Source organism: Balaenoptera musculus, chromosome 2 (assembly GCF_009873245.2).
Source record: "Balaenoptera musculus isolate JJ_BM4_2016_0621 chromosome 2, mBalMus1.pri.v3, whole genome shotgun sequence".
NCBI lineage: Eukaryota > Metazoa > Chordata > Mammalia > Artiodactyla > Balaenopteridae > Balaenoptera > Balaenoptera musculus.
In genome coordinates, this window is record NC_045786.1 from 137,962,338 (window position 1) to 137,984,199 (window position 21,862).

General features: G+C 37.1%; 1 protein-coding gene across 3 annotated transcripts in view; it reads right to left on the reverse strand.

The window, feature by feature from the left end:
• Nucleotides 1-21,862, reverse strand: part of PPP2R5E (protein phosphatase 2 regulatory subunit B'epsilon) — a 152,377-nt gene that overhangs the window by 18,080 nt on the left and 112,435 nt on the right. For 2 of the 3 annotated variants that reach the window (XM_036842384.1, XM_036842383.1), the window contains exons 5-8: nucleotides 17,109-17,201; nucleotides 2,555-2,685; nucleotides 2,334-2,393; nucleotides 1,235-1,343 (exon numbers count right to left, since the gene is read on the reverse strand). In XM_036842384.1, the coding sequence (XP_036698279.1) occupies nucleotides 1,235-1,343; nucleotides 2,334-2,393; nucleotides 2,555-2,685; nucleotides 17,109-17,201 (393 nt within the window). The remainder of the gene's footprint in view (nucleotides 1-1,234; nucleotides 1,344-2,333; nucleotides 2,394-2,554; nucleotides 2,686-17,108; nucleotides 17,202-21,862) is intronic. The other variant, XM_036842385.1, reaches the window with a different exon arrangement.

The window sequence follows — 21,862 nt, forward strand, 5'->3', positions numbered from 1 at the left end:
TTAAAAAGAATATTGGGACATGAAATATTCAGCTAATGAAAAGCAGAGGTGAAACAGCACATCCAGTATATTCTGAAAGTATCTCATCTACATATAGTTTGAGCTACATCTCATGGGCTTCTTTTCTCTTTGCTGGAACATCAACAGTATTGGGTCTTACTGTGGTTCCAGAAGAGTCCTACATGAGAAGCAGGCACTTACTAAAAACATTGCTGGTGGCATGAAATGGCACGCGCAAACTGAAGCAGCTTCATGGAAAGATAAAAGGTTGTACCTGCCACAGGTAGAGCCCTGGACAAACACGAAGAGTTCTACATCTGATGCTAACTCATCGAGGTAAGAATTTGTAAATGATCGTAAAGTGTGATATCCTATTTCAAAAACTAGAGACAAGATCTGCAAAAGGGCTCGTAAAGATTCTTGGACAAGAAATCCACTCTTGCGAAACAACATTTTGATGGTGTTCTAAATTAGAAGCATATGGACTAATTTTTCCTCGAAACACAGCATTTCACATTTAAAGAGGAACACCACTCTGAAAAATGTGTTACATTTTTACGCAAACTCAAAACATTCCCATTGCAAGGAGGAGGGCGTCAGAGGTTTGAACTGGTAAAATTAAAATGCCACTAGATCATTTATCTACCTCCTAGTGACATGCTTACCATTCAAGGCAGTGTTAGCAGGGAAATTAGAGTGGGGACTAGACAGGGTATGCTTTTTAAAGTAATGGAGGCTAAAAATAAAAGTAAGTGAAAACACTGATTGATTTGTTTACTTGTGAGAGTGTTATTTGTATATAGAAAGTGAGAAAGGAATGGTGAATGAACTAGAAGAGGGGGCAAAGGGCAAGGAGACTAATGCAAAATGAGGATGAGCTAAAAGATTCAAGAACATCCCAAAATGATTACACATGTACAAAGGTCCAAATCTGAAAAGCCCATTACATTTTATTATATGCAACCTGTTCAGTATATAATTGTGTGAACTTGGGCAAGTATCTAAGTTCTCTCTGTAAAATGATATGATTAAACAAATGCTCCTCCCACTTGAAAAATATTCCCATGACACTCCTATACATAGGAAAATATATACACATTTTTATTTGCCTTGGGGAATATTTTAAACTTTAAGAAGCGTTTTGTTTGTGTAAATTAAGTAAATAACAATATCAACGAAACACTGGGTTTGCAAACTTTATTTTGCTTCCAAAAGTAGTTGTACAAAATTCTACCTGGGCATGGAAGAGTGATAAGCTCCTGACAGTGTGTAAAGGGATCAACACTTTCACCAGAAACTGTTTGTGTTCGGCCTTAAGAGGTAAAGCAAAGCCATTGATAATACTAGGAAAAAGAAAAGAGACATGAATTAGCAATGTTACCACAACAAGCTAAATTGAGACACTGTTCTTGTGAGATTAGGTTAAATCTTAATCAGTTTATGTTGAGTCCAGAACAACCCAAAACCCACCCCAGTGGCATTCAAGACTTCTTAGTTGCTTTAAAGAATATCTTTAAGTAGGAAGGAAATTTAAAAGAAGGAAATTTGCTTCTGATCTCCCAGCAAAGGCTCCTGAGCTCTTACACCTAGTTGGATAGTTCCCAAAAGCTTTTGTATCAACAACTCTTTATTTTTCCTTCCCTCTTTTCCTTCCCCAAATAATCGCCTGCCTTGCTCACTGATGACCCTTTCCATTTCCAGACATCATTCCTTCCCGTTCCTGAAATTGGCTCAGGCCAAGAATACCCCTGGGTAAAGAGCCCAACTATGGGAAGTCCCAGAGAGAACCGTGTGACTCCACCTTCCCTCTCTCCTCATATTAGGAGGAGAGACTAAGTAATCACATCATCCAGTTACATTAGCTCTCTTGTGTGTAGAAACCCACACAACAGCTGTCTCTTTCCAATTCATGCCACTACTCCAGGCAGCAGCTGTTCAAGAACTTCACCTGGGTACATGGACCCTTTGAAAATGGCAATCTTTCTAACTTATTATAAACTTAACTTTCAAAAATTATGGCAGCGGATAGGTAGCCTAGAAATGAAACTGACAAGAATAAGATGCTTTGGAGTAACTGGCCTGACTGCAATTAGATGAATAATGAATAAACTGTTAGCTCTTTCAGTCATTCCAAAAAAATAGCAATTCATAATTATGGAACAAGGGAAACACAAAACTGTGTCTTGTAGAGTCAGCTGGGAAACATGCTATAAGCACAGATGAGACCCGATGTACATACAAGCAAGGGATTTGGGGTAGCATTTCCCTGTGCCACCTGAACCTGTCACAACGACATTCACCTGAGATTAGCAATTAGATAAAAATGTGCTTACCTTCCTAATATTTCCAGCAGTTCAGCTACACCATTGAAGTGTTCTGTTTCATAAACAAACCTAAAAAGAGAGAGAAAAGAAGAGGGGATGGGGAGGGGAGGAGAGGAGAGAAAAGAAAAAGAGAAAAAGTCAGTACACTATGGTCAAATATTTGAGGTTTACTTAATACTTCTATAAAACCACCAACTTTGCTTCTCCTTCTCCCCCCACCCTCCACTTACCTTAGAAAAATATTGTTAATCTGTTTTCGGATAAATGCTCTAAGACCAAGAAACTTGCCATAAATTCTGTGTAAGACTGTTTTTAAGTAGTCCCGTTCCCGAGGGTCTTCGCTGTCAAACAGCTCCAAAAGCTGTTGTAAATAAAAGACAGTGTAGCTGTCAAAAGCAGTTTCAGAAAAGGATTTAGGAATTCTGCCACTCATTATTTAAAATCCCTTCCTTCCTTCCTTCCCTCCTCCCTCCCTCCCTCTCTTCCTTTCTCCCTCCCTCCCTTCCTTCCTTCCTCAAAAAATGACTGAAAATCTATTATGTGCCAGGCACAGTGCTAGTCTTTGGGAATACAGTGATAAATAAGTCAGACAAGCGTAGCTTATACTCTAGAGAAGATATACACAATAATAACAATCATAACAATAATCATAATAATGGGTAACACATATACAGCACTTAGTATGATCATCAGGCAACTTTCTAAGCAATCTACTTATATTAATACTCCCTATGAGGTAGTCTTATTCCCATTTTTCAGAAGAGGAAATTGGGGCACAGAGATGCTAAGTAACTTGCCCATGGTCTCAAGTGGTAGAGCTGGGATTTGAACCCAAGCAGTTGAGACCCTAGAGTCCATTACCTCAATCACTGCAATTCTATACAATAAGCCATCTACTGAGCTTATGTTCCAAATATATAGTTAAGCTTTCAGCTCTGCCAGAGCATTCAAGTAAATTTAGATAACCCACACCAAAGCAAACATCAAAGTTCCCAACAATACTGGCAATGTTCTCTTTCTAGATCCTGGCTCTTATCGCATGGGTGTGTTCACCACTGAGGTAAACACTTACGATTTCCGTATGTATGTTATACATGAATAACATTATTTTTAAGTTCCCAATCATTTGTAATCTAAAGGCAATAACTGAATCCTGATAAGATCACATCTTATCAGAATTGAAAACATATGTCAACACAAAAACTTGTACATGAATGTTCACTGCAGCACGATTCATAATAGCCAAAAAGTGGAAATAACCCAAATGCCCATTGACTGCTGCAAAGTGTGCTTACAGTGGAATATTATTCAGCCATAAAAAGGAATGAAGTACAAAAATATGTTACCACATGGATGAACCTGTCAAACATCATGCCAAGCGAAAGAAGCCAGACACAAAAAGGCCACATATTGTATGATGACATTTATATGAAATATCCAGAATAGGCAAATCCATAGAGACAGAAAGCAGAATGAGGAGTGGCTGCTAACGAGTATGGTGTGTCTTTGGGAAATGATAAGTGTTCTGCAATTATATACCAGTGATGGTTACACAACTCTGTGGAATATATTAAAAAACATCAAATTGTAAACTTTAAAAGGCTGAATTTTATGGTATATGAATTATATCTCAATAAGGCTGCTATTTTTTTTTTTTAAACAATAGTGGGCAGGTTCCTCTAGCTGAAGAACAAACTTGGAGACTGGTTTGAATTTTACTGAGTTCTTCATACCTTCATTATCATTGCAATAAAACAAAACTCATAGTTCTAATGTTGACTTTATAGCGAAACATTTCAAGAGCATATAGACAGCATACAAATGAATAGACTACCCTAATTACCAAAAAAAGCTATCATGACAGACTAAAGCATGATTTCAGGTGATTAAGACTGAGGCTGAGACCGACAGCAGAAGAACTCAGTGGGCAGTAATCAAATAAATCATCTACTTTGGTGCTTTTCTTTGAACAAAAGACAGAGTTACAGACAATGATGAGCAACACTGCTTTTACAGAGCCTAACACGATGAGGGATACAGGGAAGCAGCATGGTAAGTGGCTCAGGGTACTATATAAATACATGGCAGACACATCTACTCTATTTGGGAGAAGTGGAGTGATCAGGGAAGGCTCCTATGGGAAGTGACATCCACGAAGAAATTAGGAGTTAGAGGTGAAGGAAGTGTTCATGGCAGATTCAATAACACATACTTTCACCAGCAGCCTATCTAAACAGAAGATGTGGTTAAAATACCTGCCATCTCTCTGCCTACTTAGTCATGCAATCAATCAACCAGTCAATCAGTCAATCTCTGCACGCACCAGGGATTGTCCTCTTTGCTGCGCGCATGCACACGCGCACACACACACACGAACAAACTTGGAGTCCACAGGAAAGCAATGAGCAAGTCAACTACACATTTCCACAAGAAACGGTCTAAGAAAGAAAGATGTGAACCCTATGGGCAAAAAAGGCCCCACCGGCTCGGTATCTCTTACTTAATGCCTGCATAAAATGACAGAAAAGTTCTAACCTTCTCATTCCATTCCTTGTTAATAGAAATAATTAACCTTTGAGTTCTATTTTTTTAGTTGGTTTCTATTTTCAAGTGTTGTAAAAGGGCTTAATGAGTAATTTGCAACTAATGTAGGAGAAGGTTTGAGGGGGTGTACTTTAAGCAAAACTTGAATCAACCATGCTTATGTACTGTTAATCTTTAAGAGTTTAATGAACACATAATAATTATACAAAAATTATTTAACTAATGTTTCCATTAGGCCCTCAAAGAAAATGTATTATCAGGCACCTAACCTGAATGAGTTTTAAAGCCACAAATATTATATATTCTATGTTCTTTGAGAAAGATGAATTGCAGTACATAAACTACTTTTCTGCTGCTCTACAGAACACACTCTTGATGATTTCATGATGTATGAGACAAAAGAAAAGGTAGAACAGTGCACAGGCCCAAAAAGAGGAGAGAGTGGGATGAGCTCTAATTTCCGAAACAAAGTAATATTTGTGTGCTTAGTCATAGATACACTTCAAACACTCCCCATAAAAAAAAAGCAATGAAAAATATAATCCAGTATCTGTAAATGCCTAGGTAGACTATGCTCCCTACAATGTAACAGGCAACTTGTTGTCAAAGAAGTGAAGCTGGAGAGTTTCCAGGGTGATTACAGAGCAAAGACAGACCTGTCAACATGCTGTCTCCTAGTTTACAAAATCGGCCTTCCTGAAGCTAACAGACAGAGGTGAACTGCCTAGTGATTTAGCCAAAGAACCTCCCCTGAACCTCATAATAAATCTACAGTGAAATTAAAAGGGCAAAATGAAAAAGGTAGTTAGGGTCTTTCAGTAGACTTGGGGGATTGAACCTCTCTCCTCTTGAACACTCCCTGAAGTGAGAGTAAAAAGAATAAAAATGGAAGAAATCCATGGGGCAGAAAGGATTGGAGAGCAGATTAGACGCACATCTCTCAAAGATGGAAAGTAGATGGCAAGGGGTAACTATCTTAGGTTTCCTCTTTCTCCACTCTGCTAAATGTTTTTCAATTCTGCCAGCAGGGAGGGACGCCAAGAAGAAGCAAGCCAATTCACACCAGAGAACCCTTAACAGGCATAAGAACTGAAGGTACCAGATATATTTGATGTCAAGGGAGTGAAGAGCTAGAAACAGGAGAACTGGTTGAAAGCTTGGAGAAAGAGTAACAAGACCTCCCAGATCCTCTGTCCCAGGCAGTGTACTGAAGATCTAAAATCAAGGTCTGGAGGGAATAAATGAGTAAGTCTCTAGTCTTGGGGACATCAGATATAGCTAAAGTAAAACAGTTATTGAAAATAATGGGATTTAATAAAATTCTGCATGCTGAAGAACATGACCTTTGCCAGGCCCTTCCCTGACTAAGCTCTCAATTCTGACTGAGGCAGGAGATTAGACGGTCCCTTTTTGGGGAAATTGACAGCCTCAAGAGGAAAACACCTGCAGATACACTAATATTTGAAGGTTTCTCAATGAAATGGCAAGGCCTCTGCCTAATGTGCCACGTGTCTCCCACTTATGCGTACACACACACATACACACACACATATACTCATACTCACACACACACACACACATACTCATACTCACACACACACACACACACTCACACACACACACACTCACACTCACAGACACAGGTTCTAGGAGGCTTTTTTTGGACTAACGTATAACTACGAATATTGTCAAAGATCACCAAACACTCTAACATAAAAGATAGAGACCAAAACAAACAATCATAAAGAACTCAGAGGTAACAGCCATACTGCAAGGAGCAGAAAAAACTGCAAAAAAAGAACCTATAACATCCCCAGAAATAAACAAATCTACTAGATACTTGAAACAAAATCAGAATGCTATTACAGATGAATATTCAGAAAATAAAATAGAGCTTTTGGAAATTCAAGATGTAACAGAAATAAAAGTTTCAGAAAGACTGGAGCATTAAAATGAGCAACTCTACACTGAAAGTATAACCAAACGATGAAGATTGTAACAGAAGAAAGAAGATAAGAAAACTAAAGGATCAATTCAAAAGGTCCAACACATGACTAACATTTTAAATGGGTACAGAGACAGAAAATGGGTACAGAGACAGAAAAACAGAGAAAATAAAGAGAAGGAAATTATCTGAGAAATAATTCAATGTAATTTTCCAGGAAAAAAGGACATGAGTACACGAGTTTCAATATAGATGAGGGCCATTATGTCCTCTGCACAATAAATGAACAAAGACTCACAACAAAGCACAACACTTTGAAGTTTCCGGACATTGTGGACAAAGAGTAGATCACAAAAGCTTACAGAGAAAACAGGTCACTATAAAGGATAAGGAATTCAGCTGGCACAGGCCTTCTCAACACCAACACTGAAAGCTAGAAGACAATAGAGCAATTCCTTAAAACTGCTGAGGGAGGATGGGCTCCAACCTAGAAATCTAAACCTAGCCAAAACATCAATCAAGTATGTGGGTAGAATAAAGCCATTTTCAGAGAAGCAGGGCTCAAAAAATTTACATCCCATTCATGCTTTCTTAGGAAGCATTTAGAGTATATATCCCACCAAAACGAAAGAGAGGAAACCAAGGAAATAAAGACATAGTCCAGGAAAGGTAAGTCCTAGGATGGCCACTGCAGATACAGCCTAGAGAAAGCAACCAGTGCCAACTAGAGCAGGATGACTGGAGCTCCAGAAAAAAGGCCTCCAAGAGAAAAAAAGAAGACTAGTTATCAGCGTGGGCCAGACTGGGAAGAGTTGTATGGTGCTCTCAGAGAACTAAGGGATGAACTAATGACGACTACATAAGAAAGCAAGCAAGTGAAAAATAAGGCAACTACTAATTCTAGGGGTTAAAAAAAAAAAAAGCCCTACAAGAAAAGAAATGTAATTATAGCATAATGTGTGCCTTGGCTCTGAACAACATATACACAGTCATACTAATGCAAACACTACAATTTGATTGAATTAAATATTGTGACATAACTGCATTGGAAAGACATAAAGGAGGGAGATATAGAGGGAGACATGTAATGGCTTATAGTAGGAACAGATGAAAAAAATCAACAAACGGCAGTAAGAGTGCTATTTAGAAGTATGGAGATACATATGAGGAAACAGCTAGAAGATTTGAATGTGGTTACCTATAGGGAATGAGACTCTGGGTTGGGGAAGGATCAGGCAGGGCTTGCTATTTTTCTTTATAAACCGTATGAGCAAAAGACTTGAAACAAAAAGCCCATTGTCCTCCTCTACATAAAGAAGCAACTGCCCAGCGCTACTTCATGTAAAGAAAGAGTAAATAATCAATGAAATTAGTATTCTCAATGTTTTAAACCAAACTAAAATCAGATCTCTACATGTCTGGCTTTGTTTTTCACTTAAGCTACTCTGCTAGCTGAAAAAAAAAATATCTTCCTAATACCTTCACCTCGATCAAGTAATAAAGCACCTGGAGAAAATAGCCCAGAACCAAGAAAGAAGAGCCAGTGGCAGCCTGACTCCCGTGAATCATAACAACTCAAGAGGACCAACATATGAAATGAACTGACCTATGGGCAACCACTGAGCAAGCACAGCATGGACAAGGGATCAAAAGGTTGCACATTATAAGCTTCTAGCAATTCTGACTTCAGGACCCCTATAACTCAGTATAAAAATTTCAAAGGTGTCAGTCATACAAACGTGAACAACTCTGCCAAGTCACAAGCTTTTATTTCTCTCCTAATTTCAGCATTTTTCCTACAAAGTAGAGAAGTCCATTCTATTCTCCTTCAAGCATTTATTCCAACTGATTCAAGAAAACCCTGCGATTTAAAATTTTAAGACAACCAATTCGGTCAGCATTCCAAGAAAGAGTTGCTATGGTACATAATGATGCACTTAGTGGGATACAGGCAGGGACTAGCTACATAATTTGTGGGCCCAGCACAAAACGAAAACGTACTGCTCCTTGTTCAAAAAGTACTAAGAATTTCAAGACAGCAACAGCAAAGCATTAAACTATGAACAAGGTCCTTCTAAGCACAGGGCCCTCCGCCCCTGCACAAGTTGCTTGCCTACCAAGCTGGCTCTGGATGCAGAAGTCAGAGCAGTACAGACCTTTTTTAAGGTTTCTGAGTTATAGGTTGGACAGGATGGGATGGGGCGGTTTATTGTTAACTGGTAATGGCTATCTGATAAAATTCCTGGTAGAAATAAACTCTCTAAAGTTTTATTTGCTATAGACTCTGAGAGAGAAATGTAAGCATTTTGACATATTCAAGGAACTTGTTTGGAAAATAGTTCTTTGTATTAGAGCTGAGATTCAAGGCCTCGTGAATTTTATTTCAGTTAAGAACCTAACATTTTTTCACGGGTTGGTTTTGTGTCATGTCCAATTTGTCTTCAGTTTTTAAAACACAATAACAAAAGGTCACTTTTAAGGACAGGCTGGATGACTTGCATAATTTGCATGATAATTACAGTACCTTTCAGCTAAATATAACCGCAAATGTGAAGTACAAATTACTAACTAGCTATCTCCAGCAGTACATATGTTTATGGAGATACTTGAACAGTACATCTCTTAGCAACCACTGACTACTTTTCAGACTTGCAGAATGGTTGAAAGCAGTCTTTAGAGATATGCTACTAAACTCTTACTACGACAATTCACCCATTGACATAATTCAAGGTTTGGCAATTCATTTTTGGTCTTGGGGGAGGGAAGTGTCATAAAGAAACCGTTTTCCCAACCACCCTAATGCAGATGAAAATTATCTTTACTGGGAATAGACAAGGTTGTTTCCAAAGCCTAGGCAAGCCAACACACTTATAGCTAAGTTACCTAAGTCTAAAATCAACAACATTACCATGGACACAAGGGCACTATTTAATCAATCGACTATCTTTGATAAGTCTCTGACAGCTTCCTTATGTAAAGACTTAGATTAAGTACATAAGAAATGCTAAAGGTTATGTAAATCTAGATTTAACAAAAATTACTACGAAATTTAAACAAACTAGTCCATTCTGAAATAAAAAAGAGCAAACCCTTCAAAGGTACAAGTCACTGACGATTTTGACTGGCCCATACAAAAATCTAGATTTCCAGGTTCTCTTAAAAAATCAGAAGAATCTAGCAACACTTGGCCCACTTAGCAATCAGCCAACAGTTAACAGAAATAGATTGGCAGCAGGGTCCGAGCTCTCTAGGTCACCACTGTTTCCATCAACTCCTTTCTGTTACACCCAGACTACTTCATTATGTATCACTTGTCTGGCCTCTGTAAAGATTTGAATGTGCTTTCCCTGGTTCTTACACACTAAAAAGTACATGCTCCTGGCACTAAGTAAACATTTACTTCTAACACTGATTGGAAGAAATCAGTTGGTGAAGTGGAACTGATGAGAATTCAAGGACAAGAGACCACATTTAACATCTTTAAAAATCCCAACAGCCCACGAAGAACCATATAAGCAGAGTCCAAAGGGCTTTTTGATTTTTTAGAATGGTAAAAGTTAGATTTCAAAAAATTAATAACATGCTAGGTAAGACATGACAGACTAACATCATGTAACTTCCTGGATTGAGGCTGTTCTAGAAAATAATGGTAAAGAAAGTTTTAAAAACAAGAACTGATCCTAATAAAAATAGTAGTGACAGCAGCAGTGTAACATTTACTGAACAGTTACTATCATCAGGAATTGTTCTTAGTGTTTATATATGTATACACTTATTAAATCTGCACAAGAACCTTACAACATAATTACTATCATATAATGGATATTTTGCATCTACTTTCCATAAGAGGAAACTGAGGCATACAGCAGTTATATAACTTGCCCAAGGTCATGCACTAAAAAATGGTAGAGTCTGAATCCAAACCAGTCTATACACTTAACCACTAATCTATATTGCTTCCTGCTGAGGAATTAAAACGAGAGGTATTGAAAGAGGCCCTTGAGGCAACACAGGAAGCTTGCCACCGAGCTTCAGACTTTAAAAGGACATGCACAAATGATAAAAGGAAGGAAATACAAAGAAATGTTAAGTATAAAAGAATGGCATAGTCTTATAAAAAATAGTCTTAGGAAGATTAATGCACAGAATCAGCTGAGTTTTATAAAAAATGCAAGGCAACAAAATGATAATGTAGCTGTAATTGAAATATTTTGACTATTCTTATTGATTATAACATACATGTTCACTATTTTTTAAATGCAAAAAACAGAAATTAGAAAGTAAAGATCATCACACATAATCTTACACCCTACCAGACAATTAATAAAAACGTGGTGTATCTCCTTCCAAAATTTTTAGTGCAGAGACAAACATTCCTTTTCCCTAAAATAACAGACTCAGGTTCAAAATATCATACTGTTCCATAATGTGCATGTTTCACTTAAAAACACATCACGTGTAGCTCTATCTCATTCCTTTTATAGACTGATGAATATTTCATTAAATGAATGTCCACAGTTTATTCAACCAACCCCTACTGAAGAACTTTTAAATTGTTTCCAATTTTCTAATAATCATTAACAATGATACATTCAATATCCTTGTACATATTGCTTGGTGTACACATCTACTTCTCATGGAATTGCTCAGTCACAATCTGAGTCAATAGAATTCTATCAGATCTCCTCTTCAGAGCATTATACCAATTTAATATATATGTATGTAGGTAGGTATCTATCTTATCTATTTATTCATATATTTTTTATGAGTTTTATAGCATACTAAAAAGGGTCTTTTCCACCCAAGCCTCTACTATGTTCCAGTCTCCTGTACCCATACCATGCTGTTTTAATTAATGTACCTTTACAGTATGTTTTAATGTCTAAGTATCACTAGTTTTCTTTTTCAAAAACTTTTTATTTCATGAACTCTGAAATTTTCAAATAGAGAAACTACTGAAATTTTAATTAGAATTGCACTAAATGTACAGATTAATTTGGAGAGTCTATGGGCATTTTTATGATGGCAAGTCTTCCCACCTAGGATTATGTTACATTTCTGTATTTATTCAAGCCTTCTTTGCAAAATTTTTATTGTAAGTTTCACATAAATTTTAAAATTTTGTTTCAAAAGGTAGAAGTTTTAAAACTAATATTGGAATCAAGAAAAATAAGACATCCTACCAATGTGGACAGGTAATATAATATGAGGATGTGAAAAGAGGAATTGATATTTAATGAGCAACTATTAGGCCCCATATATGCTACCAGCAGACATTTATACAAGTCATATTATTTTATCATAACAGCCTATTTTTTTGTAACTTATAAGAAAGATGACTGTTATTGTCATTTTACAGAAGAAAACACTGAGCCTCAAAATAGTCAATTATCTGCCCAAGTTTTCAGTACCTGTTTAAGACTGAAGGTAGGGAGCCTGTGTTTGTATCCATAGTGCCAATTCAATTAAGAAGATTTAACAGTTGTCAGTTTGGGGGTATATCTTATTTTACTGAACAGTATCTCACTTATTCTGTTATCTACATGTCATGAATGAGGAAACTCGTGCTTGGTAGCACGTGTATTAACTTGCTGAAAGTCACATTGCAAGTAAGCAGAAAAGCCAGGGTTTGAATGCAGTTTCTTCTTATCCCACAGCTCATATTCTTAGCTCCTAAAATATACTTACAGTACATAGGGGAGTAAGGATTCCAATCCAGAGCCTTCTAAGTTTCTCTCCACTACATCCTGTTAAAATAGCCCAATTCTTATTTTGCTTTTGGGGATGCAGGAATCAGAGTCAGAACAGACTGTAAAGAATACAGCTAGCTGCTACAGAAAGTAAGTGTAAATCTTGTGGCTAGAATAAATTATGTCTTACTAAATAAAAGAGTTCTGAGTTGAAAACTCTTTTTGAGATCTTTGAGAATCCACAGAGAATAAGAAATCTGCTCAAAGAAAAGGAATAAGGTGAATGTCATCCTGATTTGCAAAAGGGAAAAGTATGAGGGTTCCCATGGCACAAGAAAACCAGGCTAGGACCAGGTAGCACCCTGGGAGTCCATGGGGTAGAGAAAAAAGAGGGAAAACTGAGGGTGTGCAAAATGAATGAGCTGACTAGGCGGTACAGACATACGAAGGACCTGCCAGCTCAAGGACAGTTAAGGCATGGTGGTCAGAGGAAGAGGACGGTAGGGTGGGATGGGGGATAACAGAATAGAATCTCAGCAATAACGCTCAAGCTCCAAAAGGCTCACCCATTGCCATCAGGTCTCAAGTTGGGACCAAAGCTCTTGAGGAAGGAAGCTTAGGAGAAGCAGGCAGGGGATTGAGTCTCCACTCCTAGAAGGTGTTGGGGCAAACTTAGGGAAGGAAAAGGAATAGGAGGCCAACTTTACAGGTTACGAACATGAATGAACAGGGTAATTTGGAAGATGGCAGCTGATAGGCAACCAGAGCTTATCCCCAACATGAAAATTGGTGCACTGGTTAGTCACATGATTACATTCAAGTACCACTCAGTGGTGACATTAATTCCACCAATACCCTGACTGACCCCTTCATAACTGATGCAGGCGCTGAGGTGAGCCCTGGTCTAAAGGCTGAGTTCATCAACAGATCCAGCAGAGGGAAGATAAAGAAGGCAAAAAAGTTGAAAAAATGAGGCAGGGACTGAAAACATAAAGCATAAGTAGATGAGCTTCACTATTTACACTTTATTACTTGTCTCTCACAAAACTTGGAGACAGATGATCAATGCCATGATTTGCAAGTACTTAGGGCAACATTACCAGCAAAACCAACAGTAGCCGCCAGAAGTTCACTAATGCCCCGTGGCAGACGAATGGCGTTCCTTTTTATTTCTTTTTCTTTTTATTTATTATTATTATTCTTTTTGGCCGTGCCCACAGCTTGAGGGATCTTAGTTCCCTGACCAGGGATCAAACTCGGGCCCTTGGCAGTGAGAGTGCAGAGTCCTAACCACTGGAAAGCCAGGGAATTCTGGCATTCCTTTTATGATAAAGTTCCAAGGTCCACAGAGGAGGGGAATGCTGTAAACATGAAGTCCTGGCTTCTACCATCACATCTGACGAAGTATCTACACTCTCCTTATAAACAAAATTTTTAAATGTGAGGATGAGGACATCCTAGGGTAAATTTCTTTTTCTTTTTTTTTTAAGATACTTCTTTTAAAAAGTAAATTTATTTATTTAATTTTTGGCTGTGTTGGGTCTTCGTTGCTGCACACAGGCTTTCTCTAGTTGCTGTGAGTGGGGGGCTACTCTTCACTGTGCTGCACGGGCTTCTCACTGCGGTGGCTTCTCTTGTTGCGGAGCAAGGGCTCTAGGTGCGCGGGCTTCAGTAGTTGTGGCACGTGGGCTCAGCAGTTGTGGCTAGTGGGCTCCAGAGTGCAGGCTCAGTAGTTGTGGTGCATGGGCTTAGTTGCTCCGCAGCATGTGAGATCCTCCTGGACCAGGGCTCGAACCCGTGTCCCCTGCATTGGCAGGTGGATTCTTAACCACTGTGCCACCAGGGAAGCCCCCATCCTAGGGTAAATTTCTAACCGGCTTAAGGAGGGAATCCAAACACTGTTATTAGTGAATCTGTGCTAAAATAAAGGGAAGTTGCTAAAGGCATGCCACAGGCCTCTATCCTGAGTCCTGGCTAGTTTAACAATTTTAATCAATGAGACCAATCGCTAGTAATCACAGATGTGATTGGAAGGCACAGTGAGTAAGGTGGATGACAGAATCAAGATCCAGAAAGATTTCAGAAGGCTGGGGAGATAAGATATTCCATAGGAATACATGTCAGATCCTACACCTAGATAAAAAAGCAAACTGTAAAATGAACAAGGAAAAACGAAAACGGGTTTATGACAACATGCATAAAACTAAATTAGAAGTCAGTTAAGACCACAAGCTTATTAACCTAAGTTAGCAGTGTCATGGAACAGCAAGAAGAGCTAATGAGACTTCCCCTTTAAGAACCCTAGCATCCAGACAAGGGAATGGAGACCCTCAACTCTAAGCTGCATTGGATTGACCAGGCTCAGGGCACCATGTTCAGACATGTCATAGATGTCATCCTTGAAGACAAACTGGACACATGTCGAAGACCAAAAACTGACAAATGAGACAGGGTTGACAGAACTAAGGACTCAGTCGAGAGCAGAGAACACACACTGACAGCTGGTAGGCTAGATCCAGAAGACAGATGGCTTTAATTCATTCTGAACAGGATTTTAAAACTATCAGAAAATTTCACAAAAAAACTGAATTTGGGAGAAAAAAATTTCTCTTGGAAAAAAAAAAAATGTCTGGCAATAACTGAAGAAAGAGGTATAGTCAAAGCTCCCTTCAGTAGGAGCTGGTCTGCCTCCTATTGGCTGACATCTGGCCACCAGACTATTATAAATGAGCCTATAGGCATCTGAGTTGTAACTGCTGTTTTAGAGAAAAAGAGGCAAGAGGTAAATACAAAAGCTGTGTTCTAAGACCTGAAAGGTTATGCCTGGGCTAGTGATATACTAAGGGACTCTTCTCAAGAAATAAGGCCAAAAGGTATCAGGTATAGGGAGATTCAACATAAAAAATAACTTTCTAACAAAAACGGAACAATCTACCTGAGTATGTGGCCCTTCCTCACTGAAAAAGGGCAAGGAGAGGTCACGCCTCATCAGGGTCTCAAAGAAAACTGATTCACGGCGTAAAGAACTAGAAGAGACAACCCAGAATGTCCCTTCCAAGTCTGGGTTTCTCTGTTGTTTTAATTTTAGGAGCTTTATCGGTACCCATCGACCACGGAGAGCACACTGACTGGGCCCTTTGCAGGATTTCCTGTTTCCATGTCAACTAAACACAGTGTCTACTGTTGAATCATTATCTGATCCTCTCGGGCACTTTAATTTACCATAAATGTAAGAGAACCTTGTTTTTCATCAGTGTTGAGAGACGGGGGCTACTCCTGTGTTGAAGTCATTCCAAGTTATGGTAAAGGGAATCACAAGGAGGCATCATGGTTTAATGGACAGAAAACCAGAATAGGAAATGTGCTGGGGAAACCTGGATAACTTTTCTAGACCTCAGATTTATTCATCTATAAAATGGGCACAAAACTTAGCCATGTCTCCTCTAGATCGCTGTATAAATCAAATTAAATAATGCATGTAAAGGTGCTCTGACAACTATACAGTGCTACAGAAATGCAAGGACTTTCCAATACAAACACAGACCTGTTATGTCTTGCTTTTGTTTTGCCTGAAATGCATTTTACCTACTTGGGATAAGGGTCTGGATCAATCTATTTCCAAGTGATCCATGAATCTACCTATTTATCTACTACCTCTCTAGCTATATATCAAATCTCACTTTTCCAAGGCTTCTCAACCTAGTATGTCCAGAATTCTGAATGTATCAATTTAAGGAGGGGGAATGAGGTCATCACTGAGGTTATCAACCTTTATCCAAGTAAGGCATAGGAGATCAATTCTCTCCAAAGTAATGCTTTAAATTTGAAGTTCTGCATATTGGCTCACTAGGAGATATTTATTCTTTTCCACATAAGGCGTCTCATTAATCACTTAGAAAGGAGTTACAACAATCCATACGTCAGTTGGCTCAAGTACGCATTTTTATAGATGAATGTTAACAAGAGCAAGGAGATACTACCTAAATATTCAGGGCCATGAAAATACCCAATTCCAGGGTAAAAATATATGATTTACAGTTATAAAATGTAAAATGACAAATCAAGAAAAGTACGTAGGTACCCTGAAAAGTTCCAAACAGATAGGTGAGAGTTAATCTCTTCAAGGGAATCTTAAGGTGTTAAGCTGTGCTACTTCCTAGTTGTGAAAGCTCACCAGTGCCCTGACTTTGATTATTTATTAAAGCTTACCTATGCTCTAGACCATGCCTACTCACTTTTAACAGATGTATGAAATAGTTTAAAATCCTTATGCAAATAGAAGTTTTCAAGCTTACATAAAGATTCACACAAACTAGGGTTATACAAATGAAATTCCTTTATAATTAAACTTTAAGAAAGGAAACTGCAGGGATTTAGGCATTAGCATTCCTTGTTGTTTAAAATGTAATTAATTTCCAACACAATAAATTAAAGAGGTACCTATTACTTTTAATGGGCAATAATGAAAACTAACTTATGTGTATATATTTGTTTACAGGGTGATATAACTGTCACTGTAAGATTTTGTAACAAACATCAAGAGAAAATGAGATAAATTGTTATCAACTGAAAAACAAATACATGCAACCACAATAATGTGCTTACCTGTAATACAAATTTCTGATCTATGTATTTTTTGGCAATGCTGGGTTGGAATTCTTGGCTTTCCAAAAATCGTATGAAAAACTCATATACAAGCTGCAACAAATAGGTTATTGTTAATTTCAAAATATAATTCACTGAGAATAGTATCAAAAACCTTAAAAAGCTCTAATACTAAAACTGACAAGGGGTTTAGTAGGTTTTAATATCATTCAACTAGCAGTGCTAGCCTTTCTTGTAGCCCACAGCTGCTGTTACGATTTTTAACTTGTTAAATTTAAAATCTGGAAACACAGCCAAAGAGAGCAAATAAAAATCTCCCATAATCTCACCATTAAGAGTTAACCACTGTTAACACTTTAATGTATAAAACTCCCAATTTTTCTCTATACTTCTACAATATACCAATGTACTATAAATATATATATATATATATAAATAATATAGTTTTAAAACTACTTTTACAATCTAAACAATATATTGTGGACAATCTATGCCAACAATATCTAAGCCATCATTCTTAAACTACAAGCAGTCCATTATACATATTTATAATGAATAATTCCAATACTCATAATTAATTTAACCAATATCCTATGCTTAGACACTTAAGTAGTTTTTAAATTACTTCTCTATTAAATTATGCCAGAATGTACATTATATAACATGCATCAGTGTGCACGTGTTCAATTATTTCATGAGGAAATATTTCTAAAAGTAGAATTGTTAGATCAAAAGATATCCAAACATGTCAGGATTTTCAACATTCATTACCAATTTCCTTTTAGAGAGTTTATGGCAATTTTCACTCCTCTAAGCAATATATGATGGTGTATCAGGATATTCTCATCTGCAAAGAGTAAGAATAGTCTCATCTGCAGAGTCAACCTCAAATAACCGTTTTGATAAACCGTGGGGGATCACTGTTTACGCTCTTTGCAAAATAAATCTATGTTAAAGTATACATTAAATCCTGGTGTAGTATACAACAGTATATCAAAACCAGGACTTTCAGGAGACAGGTAGACACTGCGTTGAAAGCCTAGCTCTACCCCTTACTAACTGTGTGACCCTAGGCAAGTTAATTTCTCTAAAAGTCTGTTGTTTCAACTGTATAATGGGGATGATAATCCCTGAGATTAAATGTGATTTTATATATATATATATTGCCCTCTGCACAGTGATTAACACATATCACCACTGTCATTACTGTCATTATTGCCTAAAACAGCATTCTCAAACTTTTTAGTCTCACTCCTTTACACTGAAAAATTATTGAAGACTCAAAAAAGCTTTCTGTTTACGTGAGATATATATATGAAAGTAGAAATAAAAATTGAGAAAATTTAATATATTTATTATTTTAGAACAATAAAATATATCACATGTTAACATAACTAACATATTTTTGTGAAAAACAAATTTATTTTCCAAAAAAGTTACTAGGGAGAGAAGCACTGTTTTTTATTTTTGTAAATCTCTTTAACAGCATATGAAAAGACAGAATCTTATCTGCCTCCATATTCAAGCTGTTGTAATATACTGTTTTGGTTAAAGTATATAAAGAAAATCGAGCTTCACACAAATCTACTAGCATGAAAAAGGGAAAGTATGTTCATAGTTTTTTCACGTAATTGTGGATACTTTTCTTTGATACTACACCAGAACTCGACAGTCATTTCTTGAAGAAAAGTTGCAGTTGTAGAATCTGAAACTGTATCAATGAATTTTTCATACCATTAAACTAAATTCCAATCATCTATCTTGCACTTTGGATGATCTTTACCCATGCATGACTGCCTGACATCATTCATTGGCCAACTGGAAAATATTGGTTCACTGAGTTATGGAGATTTTTCAAATGTTGACACATTTCATTACATAGTATCAATAAAAGTCACATTCCTTAATATCTCCAACTTTATCAAAAAAAAAAGTCTTTAAGCTTTGGGGAGCTGTAAAGCTCAAGGTAACAGATAAAGGAAAGATACAGTTTTTCCAAAATTCTAATTCTATATTTTTCTTCAATGCTTTAATTTTATCAGTAGTAAAACAATTGTTCATTTGTTTTAGAGAAAACATCCACCAAATACCCAAGTCAGAACAACCATAGTTTGTCAGGTATTCTTTCAAGTAAAAATGACACTTCATGAAAAAACAGCTAGTTTAGCTTGCAGCTCAAACAATCACAGAAATGGTTTAGCACAAGATAACTATTCAGTATGCAGCAGATGTGCTTTATGCATACTTCCCATTTCATCATGAAGAATATTATCTTTAATGTGTACTCAAAGGTCAAGATTTAATAAAATTAATAATTTTTGCTGCTTCTTCAAGGACATTCTTGATTGAAATTGGCTTTTTTTTTTAATTGTAAGTGCATGGCAGTGAAGAATATGACTACTGGACCAGTTGGGCGCAACTGCCTTATTTGTGTTAGTACAACACCATTGCTTTTACAAATATTAGTGCAAATGTCAACACAGTGAAAGGAGCAAATAATACAGTATTATTATAAAACTACTTTTGACCTTGCAGGCCACTGACAATTAGATCTCAGGCCCCCCTTAAGGGTTTACAGATACCACTAACCTAAATGTGTCACATGGTGACCTTGTGACTTCAGACTCTAACATTTATATTAGGTATTCACGTTAGGATTTTACTTCTTTATAAAACTATGTTTTTCTCTCTGGAACTCTGAATTCAGAAGAAACTTCTTTCCCAGTGATCTGAACATTGCCAAATTGTACTTCTAGTCATAATAATGCCTGAGTTCAAACACCCCCTAGAAGAATTGTTCTTTTTTCAATACACTAATCTTTCAACTCTTGGTTTTACAAACAGAACATCAGCCTTGTTCAAATAACCCATAAAAAGGGGTTTCATCTCTCTTTTGATTCCCACAAAGTGGAGAGATTCTCATCTTCCAGGCCTGACTTGTGGGCAAGCAGGGCTTTCCGGTGGGATTGGCAAAATGTCCTCTCCCCTCTGGTCCCTTGAAAGCAGTTATGGTTTAAAAAAGTTTGATGGAAACACTTCAGACATATTAATTAATAAGCATAAATGTTCTCTACTTTAACAGACAGATTTTACCTCAGAATCAAAAATCTCCCTTGAGTTTCTAAAGGGAAAGACTAGGGACTGGGGAGGATAAATTACTTTTCAAGGTCACATAAGTGAATTCTTCAAGGAACATGAGTAAAAAGACTTTAGCATTCTGGTTTTTCAGTCCCCAGTGTAAAGCATTAAAAACAATCCCTTAAGTGTAAATGGAAGTCCGACAAAATCGTATTCTACTAGAAAAACAGACCCAATTTCAAAAAATACGCAAAAAATAACCATGGTAACCATGGGATACCAGTTTAAAAGATACCAATGCAGATAATAGAAAAGATCAAATGACACACATACAGTAGACCTTTTGACATGTCAACTAAAAATTTGTAGATTTAATACTTTTTCTTATTTTTAAATATCCTCAAAGACCCGATTTGTCGTAATGAGTAATTCTATATGAGCCACAATTAAAATCAGAGTGTGCAGGAGCAGACAACTAGTGAGGCAATGAGCCTAGCCAACCACCCAACAACCATAATGTGATTCTGTTGTTCTCTACTATTGTCAGAGATTTGGTAATAAACACTGTGCTTCCTTGCAAAATGTGGGCCAGAATCAGCAGCACACTGCTAATTCTGGAGTTAAGAAAAAGTGAAAAGGCTGAAGAAAGTGCTGTTTGGGTCTGGAAAAATCGATTGTTGGATCAATCATAAAGTAAAATGTTGAATTTAGTGATGGGTCACCACGACATGAATGACCTATCACGAACAGAAAAGAAGTTTTCTTAAACATTCAACAAGGGCTCTTGTCAGTACTAAAACCACTTATTAGTGAAAATGGAAAGGTGACTGATTTGTGGAGTCAGAATATACAAAGAAAACACAGAATTCGTGAGATAAGTCAGGAGCCAGTACAAACACTTCCATAAAGCAAAAGATAGTGCCTTCTGACTTGGCCTTTGCTATGAATGAAGGTTGATTCGTGAATTTTAAGAGTAGATTTCTTTTTTTTTTAATTTATTTTGATTTTATTGGAGTATAGTTGATTTATAATGTTATGTTAGTTTCAGGTGTACAGCAAAGTGATTGTTATACATATACATATATTCATTCTTTTCTCATACAGGCTTCTTTACCTGATCCAGCCTATGTCATGTTTCCCCCTGAGCTAAAGAAGGGGAGAGAGGACTACAGGCTGAAACAAGATGTCAACACAGATGAAACCAGCCTGTTTTGGAATACAGTTTGTGACTTTAGATCCATTAAGGGTACAGGTCTCAGCATCACTCCTCACTGTTGTTTTGGTTTGAAGCGTTGCAGATGACTAATGGTTAATGTTCCTGTAGTAAAGACAGTGTAAGCTCAAGATTTTTGGTGGCAGAATTCTGCTTAATAGCTTTAGAAATTAATTTAGACCCATATTTTATAGAGTCATTAAGCTTAGGAAGGATTAACTGAAATATTGAGTTAAATATTGAGTATGATAAAGTTTATCATACTTTAGGAGAAATTTATATCTATGGCAATCATGATTTAGAGTATTCAAAAAGCTCCTGCAAATGGCAAGAATGGTCTACTCTCTCTTCTTTGGGATGTAGACAAGACAACAAGTTGAAGCTTTGAAGACATCTCCTTCCCTGTCTTTTCAACCACAAGATGCAGGACTTTTCTGAGAAAAGTATCTTTTTTGTTTGCTTT